General features: G+C 38.1%; 1 protein-coding gene across 10 annotated transcripts in view; it reads right to left on the bottom strand.

The window, feature by feature from the left end:
- RABGAP1L (RAB GTPase activating protein 1 like) overlaps positions 1 to 19040 on the bottom strand; it is an 865831-nt gene that overhangs the window by 802704 nt on the left and 44087 nt on the right. For 6 of the 10 annotated variants that reach the window (XM_063627303.1, XM_063627307.1, XM_063627310.1 and 3 more), the window contains exons 2-3: positions 14821 to 14991; positions 12944 to 13136 (exon numbers count right to left, since the gene is read on the bottom strand). In XM_063627303.1, the coding sequence (XP_063483373.1) occupies positions 12944 to 13136; positions 14821 to 14958 (331 nt within the window). In that variant the 5' untranslated portion in view covers positions 14959 to 14991. The remainder of the gene's footprint in view (positions 1 to 12943; positions 13137 to 14820; positions 14992 to 19040) is intronic. The other 4 variants (XM_063627305.1, XM_063627311.1, XM_063627302.1 and 1 more) reach the window with 1 other exon arrangement.

The raw sequence follows: 19040 nt of genomic DNA, 5'->3' as shown, positions 1-19040 counted from the left end.
GCTACAGGAAAATGATACAGAGAAAACTGAAGAGCACGAGAAGTTAAATATGAGAAAAAGATCTATTCCTTGCTCTTTAATTTCTTCAAAATATAACAGACTAAAGCAAAAAAAAAACACAGTATTTTGTAGAATTTGTAACACATGTATTAGCGAAATGAATGAGAGCAGATGCATAAAATCTAGAAGGTAACAAAAGATCCTTACAACGTACATAAACTGTTACGATATTATTAGAACGTACATGAGTTAAAGACTTGAGTTATAAGCTCCAGAGCAACTACTAAAATAATAAGACAAAATTATATAGGTAATGTGCCAATAATGGAGATAAAATAGAACATTAAAAATAATCTAAAGGCAGGAAAGGGAAAAACAAAAACAGAAGAGACAAAAACAGCAAGAGAGTAAGTACATTTAGATCCAAATATATTAAAAATTACATTAAAAGTAAATGGTCAGCTGGGCGCAGCGACTTATGCCTGTAATCCCAGCACTTTGGGAGGCCAAGGCAGGCAGATCATGAGGTCAAGAGATCGAGACCATCCTGGCCAACAGGGTGAAACCCCATCTCTACTAAAAAAAAAAACAAATTTAGCTGGGCATGGTGGCATGCACCTGTAGTCCCAGCTACTCGGGAGGCTGAGGCAGAAGAATTGCTTGAACCCAGGAGGTGGAGGTTGAGGTGAGCTGAGATCACGCCATTACACTCCAGCCTAGGCAACAAGAGTGAAACTCCATCTCAAAAAAAAAAAAAAAAAGTAAATGGTCAGCTTTTTCTGTAAAGGGTTATATGATAAATATTTTAGGTTTGGTGGGCCAAGAGACAAAATCTACAATATTATGCAAGTATTTGTACAAGTGAGAAAAAAACCTTCCACATATTTTTTGACAAAATTTAAAACTTAATTATGGATACTAAAATTTGAATTTCATATAAGCTTCATGTGTCACAATATTATTCTCCTTTTGATATGTTAGAGCCATTTAAAAATGTAAAAACCATTTTTACTTTGCAAGCCACACCATAAACAAGTACGAAGTGGAATGTGGCCTACAGATAGTAGTTTACTTACCCTAGTCTAAACCCAACTGAAAGACCGAGATTGTCAAACTGGATTTTAAAAAGGTATCTATAAGAAAAACTCTTGGCTTGAGCCAAGATAGCTGAATAGGAACAGCTCCGGCCTACATCTCCCAGCGTGAGCCACACAAAAGATGGGTGATTTCTGCATTTCCATCTGAGGTAACAGGTTCATCTCACTAGGGAATGACAAACAGTGGGTGCAGGACAGCGGTGCAGCACACCGTGCACGAGCCGAAGTGGGGCAAGGCATTGCCTCACTCAGGAAGCGCAAGGGGTCACAGAGTTCCCTTTCCTACTCAAAGAAAGGGGTGACAGATGGCACCTGGAAAATCGGGTCACTCCCACCCTAATACTGCGCTTTTCCAACGAGCTTGGAAAACGACACACCAGGAGATTGTGTCCCGCACCTGGCTCAGAGGGTCCTACGCCCACAAAGTCTCGCTGATTGCTAGCACAGCAGTCTGAGATCAAACTGCAACTCTGCAGCGAGGCTGGGAGAGGGGTGCCCGCCATTGCCCAGGCTTGCTTAGGTAAACAAAGCAGCCAGGAAGCTCGAACTGGGTGGAGCCCACCACAGCTCAAGGAGGCCTGCCTGCCTCTGTAGGCTCCACCTCTGGGGCAGGGCACAGACAAACAAAAAGTCAGCAGTAACCTCTGCAGACTTAAATGTCCCTGTCTGACAGCTTTGAAGAGAGTAGTGGTTCTCCCAGCACGCAGCTGGAGATCTGAGAACAAGCAGTCTGCCTCCTAAAGTGGGTCCCTGACCCCTGAGCAGCCTAACTGGGAGGCACCCCCCAGTAGGGACAGACTGACACCTCACTCGGCCAGGTACTCCTCTGAGACAAAACTTCCAGAGGAACTATCAGACAGCTGAATTTGTGGTTCATGAAAATCCGCTGTTCTGCAGCCACCGCTGCTGACACCCAGCCAAACAGGGTCTGGAGTGGAACTCTAGCAAACTCCAACAGACCTGCAGCTGAGGGTCCTGTCTGGTAGAAGGAAAACTAACAAACAGAAAGGACACCCACACCAAAAACCCATCTGTACATCACCATCATCAAAGACCAAAAGTAGAAAAAACTACAAAGATGAGAAGAAAACACAGCAGAAAAACTGGAAACTCTAAAAAGCAGAGTGCCTCTCCTCCTTCAAAGGAACGCAGTTCCTCACCAGCAATGGAACAAAGCTGGACGGAGAATGACTTTGACGAGTTGAGAGAAGAAGGCTTCAGACGATCAAACTACTCCGAGCTATAGGAGGAAATTCAAACCAATGGCAAAGAAGATAAAAACTTTGAAAAAAAATTAGACGAACGTACAACTAAAATAACCAATGCAGAGAAATGCTTAAAGGAGCTGATGGAGCTGAAAGCCAAGTTTCAAGAACTACGTGAAGAATGCAGAAGCCTCGGTAGCCGATGCAATCAACTGGAAGAAAGGGTATCAGTTATGGAAGATCAAATGAATGAAATGAAGTGAGAAGGGAAGTTTAAAGAAAAAAGAGTAAAAAGAAACGAACAAAGCCTCCAAGAAATATGGGACTATGTGAAAAGACCAAACCTACATCTGATTGGTGTACCTGAAAGTGAGGGGAGAATGGAACCAAGCTGGAAAACACTCTGCAAGATATTATCCAGGAGAACTTCCCCAATCTAGCAAGGCAGGCCAACATTCAGATTCAGGAAATACAGAGAATGCCACAAAGATACTCCTCGAGAAGAGCAACTCTAAGACACATAATTGTCAGATTCACCAAAGGTGAAATGAAGGAAAAAATGTTAAGGGCGGCCAGAGAGAAAGCTTGGGTTACCCACAAAGGGAAGCCCATCAGACTAACAGCTGATCTCTCAGCAGAAACTCTACACGCCAGAAGAGAGTGGGGGCTGATATTCAACATTCTTAAAGAAAAGAATTTTCAACCCAGAATTTCATATCCAGCCAAACTAAGCTTCATAAGTGAAGGAGAAATAAAATCCTTTACAGACAAGCAAATGCTGAGAGATTTTGTCACCACCAGGCCTGCCCTAAGAGAGCTCCTGAAGGAAGCACTAAACATGGAAAGGAACAACCGGTACCAGCCACTGCAAAAACATGCCAAATTGTAAAGACCATTGAGGCTAGGAAGAAACTGCATCAACTAACGAGCAAAATAACCAGCTAACATCATAATGACAGGATCAAATTCACACATAACAATATTAACTTTAAACATAAATGGGCTAAATGCTCCAATTAAAAGACACAGACTGGCAAATTGGATAAGGAGTCAAGACCCATCAGTGTGTTGTATTCAGGAAACCCATCTCACATGCAGAGACACACATAGGCTCAAAATAAAGGGATGGAGGAAGATCTACCAAGCAAATGGAAAACAAAAAAAGGCAAGGGTTGCAATCCTAGTCTCTGATAAAATAGACTTTAAACCAACAAAGATCAAAAGAGACAAAGAAGTCCATTACATAACACTAAGGGATCAATTCAACAAGAAGAACTAACTATCCTAAATATATATGCACCCAATACAGGAGCACCCAGATTCATAAAGCAAGTCCTGAGTGACCTACAAAGAGACTTAAACTCCCACACAATAATAATGGGAGATTTTAACACCCCACTGTCAACATTAGACAGATCAACGAGACAGAAAGTTAACAAGGATATCCAGGAATTGAACTCAGCTCTGCACAAAGTGGACCTAATAGACATCTACAGAACTCTCCACCCCAATTCAACAGAATATACATTTTTTTCAGTACCACACCACACCTATCCAAAATTGACCACATAGTTGGAAGTAAAGCTCTCCTCAGCAAATGTAAAAGAACAGAAATTATAACAAACTGTCTCTCAGACCACAGTGCAATCAAACTAGAACTCAGGATTAAGAAACTCAAATCCGCTCAACGATATGGAAACTGAACAACCTGCTCCTGAATGACTATTGGGTACATAACGAAATGAAGACAGAAATAAAGATGTTCTTTGAAACCAACGAGAACAAAGACACAACATACCAGAATCTCTGGGACACATTCAAAGCAGTGTGTAGAGGGAAATTTATAGCACTAAATGCCCACAAGAGAAAGCAACAAAGATCCAAAATTGACACCCTAACATCACAATTAAAAGAACTAGAAAAGCAAGAGCAAACACATTCAAAAGCTAGCAGAAGGCAAGAAATAACTAAAATCAGAGCAGAACTGAAGGAAATAGACACAAAAACCCCTTCAAAAAATTAATGAATCCAGTAGCTGGTTTTTTGAAAAGATCAACAAAATTGATAGACCACTAGCAAGACTAATAAAGAAGAAAAGAGAGAAGAATCAAATAGACGCAATAAAAAATGACAAAGGGGATATCACCACCGATCCCACAGAAATACAATCTACCATCAGAGAATACTACAAACACCTCTACGCAAATAAACTAGAAAATCTAGAAGAAATGGATAAATTCCTAGACACATACACCCTCCCAAGACTAAAGCAGGAGGAAGTGAATCTCTGAATAGACCAATAACAGGCTCTGAAATTGTGGCAATAATCAATAGCTTACCAACCAAAAAGAGTCCAGGACGTGATGGATTCACAGCCGAATTCTACCAGAGGTACAAGGAGGAACTGGTACCATTCCTTCTGAAACTATTCCAATCAATAGAAAAAGAGGGAATCCTCCCTAACACATTTTATGAGACCAGCATCATCCTGATACCAAAGCCTGGCAGAGACACAACAGAAAAAGAGAATTTCAGACCAATATCCTTGATGAACATTGATGCAAAAATCCTCAATACAATACTGGCAAAGCGAATCCAGCAGCACATCAAAAAGCTTATCCACCACGATCAAGTGGGCTTCATCCCTGGGATGCAAGGCTGGTTCAACATATGCACATCAATAAATGTAATCCAGCATATAAACAGAACCAAAGACAAAAACCACATGATTATCTCAATAGATGCAGAAAAGGCCTTTGACAAAATTCAACAACGCTTCATGCTAAAAACTCTCAATAAATTAGGTATTGATGGGACATATCTCAAAATAATAAGAGCTATCTATGACAAACCCACAGCCAATATCATACTGAATGGGCAAAAACTGGAAGCATTCCCTTTGAAAACTGGCACAAGACAGGGATGCCCTCTCTCACCACTCCTATTCAACATAGTGTTGGAAGTTCTGGCCAGGGCAGTCAGGAAGGAGAAGGAAATAAAGGGTATTCAATTAGGAAAAGAGGAAGTCAAATTGTCCCTGTTTGCAGATGACATGATTGTATATCTAGAAAATCCCATTGTCTCAGCCCAAAATCTCCTTAAGCGGATAAGCAACTTCAGCAAAGTCTCAGGATACAAAATCAATGTACAAAAATCACAAGCATTCTTGTACACCAATCACAGACAGAGAGCCAAATCATGAGTGAACTCCCATTCACAATTGCTACAAAGAGAATAAAATACCTAGGAATCCAACTTACAAGGGACATGAAGGACCTCTTCAAGGAGAACTACAAACCACTGCTCAATGAAATAAAACAGAATACAAACAAATGGAAGAACATTCCATGCTCATGGGTAGGAAGAATCAATATCGTGAAAATGGCCATACTGCTCAAGGTAATTTATAGATACAATGCCATCCCCATCAAGCTACCAATGACTTTCTTCACAGAATTGAAAAAACTACTTTAAAGTTCATATGGAACCAAAAAAGAGCCCGCATAGCCAAGTCAATCCTAAGCCAAAAGAACAAAGCTGGAGGCATCACGCTACCTGACTTCAAACTATACTACAAGGCTACAGTAACCAAAACAGCATGGTACTGGTACCAAAACAGAGACATAGATCAATGGAACAGAACAGAGTCCTCAGAAATAATGTCGCATATCTACAACTATCTGATCTTTGACAAACCTGACAAAAACAAGCAATGGGAAAAGAATTCCCTATTTAATAAATGGTGCTGGGAAAACTGGCTAGCCATACGTAGAAAGCTGAAACTGGATCCCTTCCTTACACCTTATACAAAAATTAATTCAAGATGGATTAAAAACTTACATGTTAGACCTAAAACCTTAAGAACCCTAGAAGAAAACCTAGGCAATACCATTCAGGACATAGGCGTGGGCAAGGACTTCATGTCTAAAACACCAAAAGCAATGGCAACAAAAGCCAAAATTGACAAATGGGATCTAATTTAACTAAAGAGCTTCTGCACAGCAAAAGAAACTACCATCAGAGTGAACAGGCAACCTACAGAATGGGAGTAAATTTTCACAACCTACTCATCTGACAAAGGGCTAATATCCAGAATCTACAATGAACTCAAACAAATTTACAAGAAAAAAACAAACAACCCCATCAAAAAGTGGGTGAAGGACATGAACAGACACTTCTCAAAAGAAGACATTTATGCAGCCAAAAAACACATGAAAAAATGCTCATCATCACTGGCCATCAGAGAAATGCAAATCAAAACCACAATGAGATACCATCTCACACCAGTTAGAATGGCAGTCATTAAAAAGTCAGGAAACAACAGGTGCTGGAGAGGATGTGGAGAAATAGGAACACTTTTACACTGTTGGTGGGACTGTAAACTAGTTCAACCATTGTGGAGTCAGTGTGGCGATTCCTCAGGGATCTAGAACTAGAAATACCATTTGACCCAGCCATCCCATTACTGGGTATATGCCCAAAGGACTATAAATCATGCTGCTATAAAGACACATGCACACGTATGTTTATTGCGGCACTATTCACAATAACAAAGAGTTGGAACCAACCCAAATGTCCAACAATGATAGACTGGATTAAGAAAACGTGGCACATATACACCATGGAATACTATGCAGCCATAAAAAATAATGAGTTCATGTCCTTTGTAGGGACATGGATGAAACTGGAAACCACCATTCTCAGTAAACTATCGCAAGGACAAAAATCCAAATACCGCATGTTCTCACTCATAGGTGGGAATTGAACAATGAGAACACATGGACACAGGAAGGGGAACATCACACTCCGGGGACTGTTGTGGGGTGGGGGGAGGGGGGAGGCACAGCATTAGGAGATATACCTAATGCTGGGTGATGTGTTCGTGGGTGCAGCACACCAACATGGCACATGGTTACACATGTAACAAACCTGCACATTGTGCACATGTACCCTAAAACTTAAAGTATAATAATAATAAAAAAAAAGAAACACTCTTTAAAGATAAAAATAGACGCAAATTTTTTTTAAAAAAGGAAAAAATATATATACCATGCAAATACTAATCATAAGAAAGAAACCAAAAGTGGCTATATTAATATAAGAAAAACTAGAATTCAGGAGAAGGAATTTTAACAAAAAGAAAAGGGATATTTCACAAGGCTAATATGGTCAATTCATTAAGAAAACACAAAAATTCTAAGCGACTATGTCCTTAATAGCTGAACTTCAAAACAGCTGAAGTAAAAAGAGACTCAAGATGATTGAACTGGACCAGTCAAATTGAAGTGATAAGTCTGTTATAATTTCTCTCTCCCACTGTTATAAGTTATCTCTCCCACAGATTATACCTGAAAACTCTTGACAGAATGTAAAAAGCAACGACCGGAGGACTCTTTCTTTCTTTCTTTTTTTATTGAGATTAGGTTTCGCTATGTTGCGCAGGCTGGTCTTGAACTCCTGAGCTCAAGTGATCCGCCCACTTTGGCTTCCCAAAGCACTGGGACTACAGGCGTGAGCCACCACATCCAGCCTCTTTTTAAAAAGTAAACAGGAACAGCCAGATTGGAGTGGAAAGTGAAAACCTGAACCTCTGTTACAGTGGTGAGTTTTCCATTTTTGTCGTCATCACCTCCCAGCTTTCACCTAAGGGCAGTCCGAGTTGCAGAACAGCAGTGAGCAAGAGAACAAAGAAATCCAATCTTTCTGGCCAAATAACATAAAAAGAAGTCCCTGCAAACTAGAGAGCATCTGAGAAATCATGACTTGTTTCTGTTTTGTTTTCTCTCCCAGTTCTACCACTAGCCCTGACCACAGAACTACCTGAAATACTGGTAGTGGTGGTGGTATGGTAAGCATCTACAATCTGGAGGAAAAGAAATGTGTCTCAAAGGCTAAAATACCAAAGCAAAGAGGCCCCTATAACCCAAAAATGGAAAAGAAAATCTCTATCATTTTTTCCTCTCTTTTCTCTCACCAGTTTGTCATAAAGTGCTCCAGACATGAGATTCTGCAAAACAGCACAAAGCAGCAAAAACTCTAAGAAAGAAACCTGTCTTTCTAACACAGGGGTAGAAGGAAAATGGCCCAAGGAAGCCAGAGAGTGTGGGGAAATCTCAGAGAGGAGAGAGCTGAAGAAGATAATCCCCTAATTCCGTGTGTAAACTAACAAACTGTGTATGCATGTGGAACAGACTGAAGAAGCACAGCAAAGGTTTTAAGAATTGAAAATACTTTGGAACCAGAAAGCAAGACAGATCTTGCAGTCTGGACACAACCAGGTGGAATGTCTGCTTTTAAAAAAAAAAAAAAAAAAAAAAAGTCAACATTCTTCAGAGGATTTTAACAAGAAATAGTCTCAAAACGTAAGATTCAAAAAATCTGGGAACAAGCCAATTACTCAACAAACATAAAAGGGTGATCTATCCTCAAGTGAAAAAATAATCCACAGACCAATCCCAAGATGTCCCAGTTACTCCATAAATACTCCATAAAATAAATGTGAAAACACCTGTAATGAATAAAAATATCAAAACTATCAACAGAGAAACAAAAAAACTTTAAAAAACAATGTAAATTTAAAAACAGAAAAATACAATATCTAAAATTAAAAATTCATCAGATGATCTCAATAGCAGAATGGAGATTAACAAAGTAAAAAGTCAGTGAGCTTGAACATAGGGAAAACAATGAAAAGAGCCTAAGGAATTGTGAAAACAGTATGGAAATGTCTACCATTTTTGTCTACTGAGTCCCAGAAAAGAAAGAGATTAGTGTAGAAACAAAACAATTACCAAGAAATAATGGGTGAAAACTCCCAAATTTGGTTAAAGATATAAATTTACAGATTCAAGAATCTCAGTGATCCAAAAAAAAAGATAAACTGAAAGAAAACCACACACAGATAATCAAACTGCTGAAAAGAAAACAATGAAATAAAAGTACCAAAAGCAAAGAAAAATAACACATTACAAATAGGAGAACAATGATTCAAATCACTTCAGATTTGTTATCAGAAACAATGGAGATGAGAAGACACTGGAAAAGCATTTTTAAAGTGCTCAGGGAAATATACTTATGGCTGTTGACAGCAAAATTATTAGACTGGTAGGTTTTTGAATGTTTGTATATGTAATACATGTCAATATCAGGAATGAGAGGATATTAATACACATCCTGCAGACATTAAAAGGATAACAAGAGAATATTACTCTATAACAGAGAAACAACTCTATCCCCATACTTAGGTGAAATTGATCAATTACTTGAAAGATGAAAACACCTAAGTACACTCAAGAAGAAATAGATAACCCGAATGGTCTTTTGCACTCAGATTTAAATTTTTTTTTTGAGATGAAGTCTCACTCTGTTGCCCAGGCTGGAGTGCAGTGGTGTGATCTCGGCTCACTGCAACCTCCACCTCCTGGGTTCAAGTGATTCTCCTGCCTCAGCCTCCCAAGTAGCTGGGATTACAGGCGTGAACCACCATGCCCGGATAATTTTTGTATTTTAGTAGAGATGGGGTCTCACCATGTTGGCCAGGCTGGTCTTGAACTCCTGACCTCAAGTAATCCACCCACCTTGGCCTCCCAAAGTGCTGGGATTACAGGTGTGAGCCACCACGCCCAGCCCAGACTTAAATTTTTCTATAATGATATGCAACTATCTTTTCCTTTTCTGATTTGGCTTTTCCTACCCTGACAATCACAAAAATATGCTCCATTGTTTTCTTCTTAAGGCTTATTTTTCACTTTAAATATTTGATTCACTAAAAATAATTTTTATGTACAACTAAGGAACCTAATTTTATTTTATTCCACTCAAAAATGCAACTGTCCCAACACCATTTACTGCATAGTTACCATTCCCCCAGTAATATGTAAAGCAAATTCTGTCATATACTGAAATCCTTTATATACATAGGTTTGTTTCTGGTACCCTGTTCTAGTGATTCACTTCTATAACAAGCCAATACCACATTGGTTTGATCACTGTAACTCTGTAGTCTATCTTAATACATAATGTTCTTTTTAAAAATTTTCTTAGCTACCTGTGTACCTCTACTTGTCCAGATACATTTCAGAATGTTTATAAAAGTAACTGAAAATTTCAAATTCCCACCCAAGTTACAGACTAATTTAGAGATACGTTACATCTTTTCAAGGTTGACTCCTATCAATCAACATGGCATCTCTCCCGATTCATTCAGGTGTCCGTTTCCTTCAATAACATTTTATAATTTTATTAAAATTTTACATAAATTTTTGTTTCTTCCTTGATACCTATTATTTTTCTTGGTATTATGAATGGCAATTTTATTTTCTACTGTTGCTGCTAACCTTCCTAAAAGTCATTAAATCTTTTTTTTTTTTTTTTTTGAGATGGAGTCTCACTCTGTTGCCCAGGTTGGAGTGCAGTGGCATGATCTCAGTTCATTGCAACCTCTACCTCCTGGGTTCAAGTGACTTTTCTGTCTCAGCCTCCTGAGCAGCTGGGATTTCAGGCGTTCACCACCCTGCCCAGCTAATTTTTTTTTTTTTTTTTTTTTTTTAGACAGAGTCTCACTGTCACACAGGCTGGAGTGCAATGGTGCGGTCTCGGCTCACTGCAACCTCCGCCTCCCAGGTTCAAGCGATTCTCTCACCTCAGCCTCCTGAGTAGCCGGGACTACAGGCACGTGCCACCACACCCAGCTAATTTTTGTATTTTTAGTAGAGATGGGGTTTCACTATATTAGCCAGGCTGGTCTTGAACTCCTGATCTCGTGACCTGCCCACCTTGGCCTCCCAGAGTGCTGGGATTACAGGCTTGAGCCACCCCGCCCAGCCATTTTTGTATTTTTAATAGAGATGGGGTTTTGCCATGTTGGCCAGGCTGGTCTCAAACTCCTGATCTCAAGTGATCTGCCCGCCTCACCCTCCCAAATTGCTGGGATTACAGGCGTGAGCCACCATGCCTGGCAAAAAGTCTTTAAATCTAATAGCTTATCGATTCACTTTCTTAAATACTTTACCAATCATGAGAATTTTTTCACTTTTTTTCTTATCACACTTCATTTCTTTTTCCTGTGATCTTGCATTGGCTGGATTCTTTAGTACAATGTCAAAGAGCTATGGTGATAGCTATCATGCCCTAACTGCTCCTGTTTCAATATATCTTGATGGTAATGCATTTTAAATTTCAGCATAAAACATAAGACTGATAGATATTTGGTTAAACAAGTTTCCTTCTAAGTTTTCCAAGAACTTTACATGTGCGTACACATGTAAAATTTTAAATTTTATCCAGTGCTTGTTCTTTATCTATTGATACTTTTTCGCTCTTCACCACTTTATGTGGTAAACCACGCTGAAAGATTTTTCTAATGCTTAATCATCCTTGTCATGGAAGGCATTGTGATTACACTCCCTACACAAATGCATCATAGTCCTATTGTATAAGTTTGGCTATACCTATACTTACCCTGTACCAAGGTTCATTTGGTTCAGAAATGAATCACCAGTTCCCTAAGCCAGTTAGGATAATCCCATCCCCTCTGTCAGAGTGACTTATCTAGAGGTTTGAATGTAACCCAGGCCTACAGCTATCAGTTCATGTCATTTCCCTCACCACTAGAAAATGGTTTCACTGGTCCAATCAGAGTGAAACCCAGAACTTTTATTTAATCCGTAAAAGAGGCTAGGGATGGGTGCAATGGCTTGCACTGGTAATCCCGACACTTTGGGAGGCTGAGGTGGGCAGATCGCCTGAAGCCAAGAGTTCAAGACCAGCCTGGTCAACATGGAAAACCCCATCACTACAAAAAAAAAAAAAAATTAGCTAGGCATGGTAGTACATGCCCAGCTACTCAGAAGGCTGAATGGCATCACTGCACTTCAGCCTAGATGACAGAATGAGACCCTGTCACCAAAGAAATTTTAAAAATCAGTAAAAGAATGAAGACTTTCTCTTTGCCACCAGGCATAAATAGGTCACCTTCCCTTACCTACCAGTTTCTGCTGGTAGCTACTTTGTAACCAGCTAAGGAGAAAGGTAACATAGAGAAGATCAGAGCTGAGTAGTTTACCAAAAAAACACCATCAGAGCCTAGATCAAACTATACCTGTGGTGTTTAAGCCAGCTGAAGTTGGAGTTGGTTTTGGTTTTATTTATTTTTGCACCCAAAAGCATCTTGACTTATAAGCTAGTATTCAAAGTACAAATCCTAATTATTCATAGATGTATTTATCATTTAATACACTGCTGGAATTGATATATTTTACTTAGAGTTTTTACTAAATATAACTTTAAATAAGTGTAGTGAAACTGAGTAAAAAGGCACATCATATGAAAGACTATCTCCATTACACTATTCTGTGATGCCCAAGTATTTACTCATTTGTTCAGTAAGTATCTGTTGAGGACCTACCATGCATGAAGTACTAGGGGTAAAATGAGGACCCAGACATAGTCTTTGTTCCCAAAGAACATTAAGACCTGATTTTTATAGGCAAAGATATAGGCGGAAACATAACACTGAAGTGGAAACTCAACAAGAACGGAAAGCTTGAAAAGAGCTAACAATTTTTTCTGATTTTCATCTTAAACTTTTCACTATTACTTTATCCCATTTCTTTAATAGTTTCTAAGAATTCAATACAGTACCTGTGTTAGACGGATCCAAAACTAACTGAAGAGATGGCTTATTTGTTTGGCTGGCTGGAATATCTCCAAACGAATGGTCTGAAATCTCACTGGAACTTTGACAATCAACAAGAAGACTGCTTTGCCTTTTCTCGGAATCTCTCAAAATCTCTTCCATGGCTTTTTCCAATTGTTCATCACCATTAGAAACTATCTACGGACAGAGCAAGACAATTCTGTTTCAATTCTACCATAGTTCTGAAGCTAAATTTTATGAAAATATTTCATTTCTAGAAGAAATTAAAACAATCTAAATATTTAAATATGGTTACTAAAATACTACGACGTTGTTTCACATATATACTACATTAAAATCCCGGTTATAAAACTAAATTAGAGGAAGATTATCAGTTTCACAAGAGGATTCTTTATAAAATACTTGACAGTTTGCAACTACATTTTATATAAGATCCTATTTACAGAGATGTATTTATCTTTTTTCCCCTTTCTTTTTAAAGACAGTCTCACTCTGTCACCCAGGCTGGAATGCAGCGGTGCAATCTCGGCTCATTGCAAACTTCGCCTCCTGGGTTCAAGCAATTCTCATGCCTCAGCCTCTAAAGTAGATGGGACTACAGGCATGCACAACCACACCCAGCTAATTTTTGTATTTTTTGTAGAGACGGGATTTCCCCACGTTGGCCAGGCTGGTCTTGAGCTCCTTACCTCAAGCAATCCGCCCACCTTGGCCTCCCAAAGTGCTGGGAGTACAGGCTATGAGCCACCACGCCTGGCCCTTCTTTTTCTTTTTCTTTTTCTTTTTTAGGAACACATCCTAAAAATCAGATAACCTTAAATTTACATGTCTAAAGGAAAAAATAGGTAAATTTAAATCGGGTCTATTATGAATATCATTTAAAAGGTTATATTTCTTGTTAGCATAGCATAACCATATTTCTGATTTCTTTACAAATTGTTTGCTAGCTCCCAAGATGAATATTGTTAATTTCCTTACACTTAAGTTGACTCATAGTTTTCTCAAAGGCAGGTGAAACACAAAGCCTAAACAAACAAATGATGTCTTAAACACAATAATGCTAAAATACAGGTATCTAAAAATAAAGCCATTGATTATTTAAATAAAATTATAAAACAATATATTCTCAACATAAACATTTAGTAATCTCATCTTCAGAATATATTTTATTAGACTGACATATTAATATACCTTTGATGCCATAGTTAATACTAAATAAAAGTCATAAATAATATATAGCGCTTTTAACTACTTTTCCTATTCCTATTTCTGGAAGATAGTTATACCATTTTCAAGCCTATATAACTGAGTTTACTTGCTTCCTTTTCTTTGACTAGAAAGTGCAACACAAAAGTGAAAAAGGGACCATATCTAAATAAAAACTCAAATGCTAAAAATATATGCTTTAAAAACATTCAGACAAGTCGACTGTTAAATCACACAATAGAACATTACCAGCTGATTTAAAACATAAAAATCATAAAGAAAAAAAAGTCTCTCAAGTGAAAGCAAAACATTTAATTAACTTCTAAAACCCAGCAGTAAGAGAAACAAAAACATCCAGATAAAGTAATGTAAAATTTAACCATTATGTCTAATTCACCAAAAAATCCTTTCTCTTCTTTTTCCTCTTTTATTGTTCCCGCTAAAATTCCAAATCAAAAGGTAAATAACCAAAAGCAAGAAGTTTTTAAAATACACAAACCAAATAATTAGGGTCTGGATAAATCCAACATTGATTTTATTTTGAAAGTCAGCACTTGAGAAAAACCTTTGCATTTTACACATCTCCTGAGATAAGTTTCAAAGTTTTTTTTTTTTTAGTTAAAAATTATACCATATGTAGAAAAGAAAAAAATACCTTCAGTTGAGGTTTCTCTTCATGTTTTGTAGAATTATCATCTGCATACTGAGGAACCAAAACAAATTCTTCACTGTTCATTGTAGCCACAGAATCAGATGATCCACTAACCTTCTGTAATGAAGCCCTGACCTCCATTTCAGTTCTGCAAACTTCTCTTCCCACATCCACCTGGAAAAGCGAAAAGATTTAAAAAAAAAACCTACTGATTAAAAACATGAACTAATTAAAAACATGAACTAATAAAGCTTTAAAAACGGTTTATGTGAAGAAGAATCCTGCTGGCTAGATAATTATCTCAAAGTTAGGGAGGCTACCTTCTTGGACTGAGCCACTTAATGGAAATGTACTCTCTCTTCATCCTAAGTTTCCAGACTAACAGAGCCATATTGTTACCTAAAAATTTACACAAACCAGTCCATATCTCAACCAGATTTATCACTGTTTACCTGACACATTCACTCTCATTTCTCTTAGAAATACTGTTTTCTTTCCTTTTTAATAGAGGAAATAATTAAATGATACTAGAAATACCTACAAATGCACACACAGACACAAAACCATATTCACTGACACTGCTATATTAATTAAATCTAGATGATTCAAAAAAAAAAACTTATCTCCTCAAGACCGAATATTGTACCTGCAAATATTTTTTCTGAGTAACTAAAGTTGACTAATACAGAATTCGACATCCTAAGACATATAGCTTCTCTTTCCTGACACATTATCACTTATTAACACCAAAAAGAAAAAGAAAAAAGCTTCTATATTGCCTTCACATAGCAAATAATGTTTCAGTAATCAAACACAGTGTAATTGTTTTCTGGATAGATCTCTACAGCATAGAAACAACACACACTATCATATCCAGAAGTTCATGTACTCACACAAATAAGTTTAAATGCAGACATACACTATATAACAGACACAACTCAGCCCTGAGGTTACCTAAGTGAATAAGGAAAACAAGTAGCCTGCACTTCTGGGGCTTACATACTAGTAAGAAAACAAACAAAAAAGTGAGCAAATGGTGATTCCAGGTCACTCGAAAGGCTATGCAAAAAATAAACACGTTAATGTGACAAACAGTAGCTATGGGAAGTATAGGGACAAATTAAGGTGGTAGGAAAAAGCTGAGAGGAAAATATCTGAGCCAAAACCTGAAAGACAAAAAAGAACCCTACTATTACACAATCTGCTCAGTGACCAAATGAGTGATGTGATAAGAGGGGCAGGACAAGCAGGCTAGGGCTAAAGAACACAGGACCTTGTAAGCCATAGTAAGTCTACTGATCCATGCCTAAAATCCCCCCAGAAATGTTATTTTCTTTCTAATTAGGTTACCTTTTTCATTATAGCCTATAAGTATAGCTGCAATATTCCATTTTGCCATTAGGTGACACTAACACCATTACTCTTGGCAATAAAAAGAATGATTCTAGCTTCAAGTTACATGTTTATCTTTTAAAAAGTAATTACTTTCCAACTTTATAAAAAATAAAAAACTTCAAGAATATCAAAATAAAGAATAACCATACTCCTGGACCAGTGTAATTAGCTAGCCATCATTTATTTCTGTTATGCATGTTAACACCCTTCCTTCATAAAACCCTTCAAGCAACATTCATCTGTCCTCCGAAGGTTTTTTTCTCACTTTGTATATTACGTTTCTAAAAATGCAGAATGTATTACAAGCCATGTCTTTACTCTTCCAGACTGCACGATGAATCCTTAACTGCCAACATACCACATATTCCAGATGTCTTTCTTTGGTCAATCCTTCAAGTCTTTCTCAGGTTGCTGCTCCTCTACCTGATTTCTAAATGTTGGAAATTCCCTGAGTTCAGATCCTGACCTTCTCCCTTGTCACACACTCTAAGTAATGTCTCTCATTGTCATGGACGAAAATACCATCTACAGGCTAACAGTCTTCCAAATTTCTATCCCAACTCAAATATCTTCTCTAAATTCCTGCCCTGAAATCCACCTCTCTACTTGATATTTCCATGTGGAAGTCTTATCAGTATCTTAAATGAAACATGACCAAAATGGAATTCCTAATGTCTCCTCCAAACTTGTTTCCAGTCCCGATTTACCATTTCAGTAAATAACACCACCATCTTCTACAAAGTTACTTGAACAAGAAACCTGGATATCATCCTTGATTCACCTCCACTTCTTTACTCCTCACATCAGCAAGTCATGTCGGACCCACTTCCAAAATAAGCCTCACATCTATCCATTTTTCTGTCTACTACTACTACCACTCTAGTCCAAACAATGCTCTTATCTACTGTAAAAGCCTCCTAACCTATCTTCTATTTCCAGTCTTCTTCCCTCAATCTACGTCACTGTTCACAAAGCTGCCAATTTATTTATTTTATTTTTTTTCGGAAAATAAATTAGATTACATGAAAACTCCAGACCAAAACCTTTTCACTAAAATTTAAATAAAATTCAAACTGCTTCCCAAGACTTACAAGGCCCAATACACCCTTGTCCCCATCACTTTCTCATTATAATTCCTTAATCACACAAGTCCAACACAAGCAAAAACCAAGAAAAATCATTGCCAGCACATCTGACTTGAAAAAAAGATTAAAAGTAGTTCTTCAGACAGAAAGAAAATGATATAGGTCAAAAATGTGGATCTATGTGATAAAAGAATAAATGTACTGGATGATTATAACACATGGATAAAAAAAACATGACAGCAATGGCAAAAAAAAGGGAGGGGTAGAGAGAGAGGAATTGGAAATACCCTGTTATAAGGCAATGGCACTACTTGTACATGGGTTACATGCAGTATAAAATTATTTAAAAATTTACTTTTTTACTCCTTTATTTTTAATTTTTGTGGGTACATGTGTATATATTAATGTTATGTGAGTAGGAATGAAATGCATAGTAATCACATCAGGGCAAATGGAGTATCCATCACCTCAAGCATTTATCCTTTGTGTTAGAAGCAATTCAATTATTCTCTTAGTTATTTTTAAATGTCCAATTAAATTAATTTTGACTACATTCACCCTGTTATGCTAGCAGATACTAGGTTTTATTCATTCTTTCTCTTTTTTTGGGATGGAGTCTCGCTCTTTCGCCCAGGCTAGAGTGCAGTGGCGCGATCTCGGCTCACTGCAAGCTTCGCCTCCCGGGTTCATGCCATTCTCCTGCCTCAGCCTCCCGAGTAGCTGGGACTACAGGCACCCGCCACTGCGCCCAGTTAATTTTTTGTATTTTTAGTAGAGACGGGGTTTCACTGTGGTCTCGATCTCCTGACTCCGTGATCCGCCTGCCTCGGCCTCCCAAAGTGCTGGGATTACAGGCGTGAGACACCGCGCCCGGCCTGGTTTTATCATTCTAATTATTTTTTCATACCTATTAACCATCCCCATGTCCCTTCCCCATCCCACCTTCCCACTACCCTTCTCAGCTTCTGGTAATCATTGTTCTAATTCTCTATCTACATGAGTTCAATTATTCCAATTTTTAGCAATCAAAACCACATGATTATCTCAACAGATGCAGAAAAGGCCTTTGACAAAATTCAACAACCCTTCATGCTAAAAACTCTCAATAAATTAGGTATTGATGGGACATATCTCAAAATAATAAGAGCTATTAATGACAAACCCACGGCCAATATCATACTGAATGGACAAAAACTGGAAGCACTCCCTTTGAAAACTGGCACAAGAGAGGGATGCCCTCTCTCACCACTCCTATTCAACATAGTGTTGGAAGTTCTGGCCAGGGCAATCAGGCAGGAGAAGGGAATAAAGGGCATTCAATTAGGAAAAGAGGAAGTCATATTGTCCCTGTTTGCAGATGACATGATTGTATATCTAGAAAACCCCATTGTCTCAGCCCAAAATCTCCTTAAGCTGATAAGCAACTTCAGCAAAGTCTCAGGATACAAAAGCAATGTGAAAAATCACAAGCATTCTTATACACCAACAACAGACAAACAGAGAGCCAAATCATGAGTGAACTCCCATTCACAATTGCTTCAAAGAGAATAAAATACCTAGAAATCCAAATTACAAGGGATGTGAAGGACCTCTTCAAGGAGAACTACAAACCACTCCTCAATGAAATAAAAGAGAATACAAATGGAAGAACATTCCATGTTCATGGGTAGGAAGAATCAACATCGTGAAAATGGCCATAATGCCCAAGATAATTTGTAGATGCAATGCCATCCCCATCAAGCT

This window comes from Symphalangus syndactylus, chromosome 12 (assembly GCF_028878055.3).
Source record: "Symphalangus syndactylus isolate Jambi chromosome 12, NHGRI_mSymSyn1-v2.1_pri, whole genome shotgun sequence".
Taxonomy (NCBI): Eukaryota; Metazoa; Chordata; class Mammalia; order Primates; family Hylobatidae; genus Symphalangus; species Symphalangus syndactylus.
Note: the sequence above shows the minus strand (reverse complement) of the source record. Positions and strands in the feature narration are given on the sequence as shown.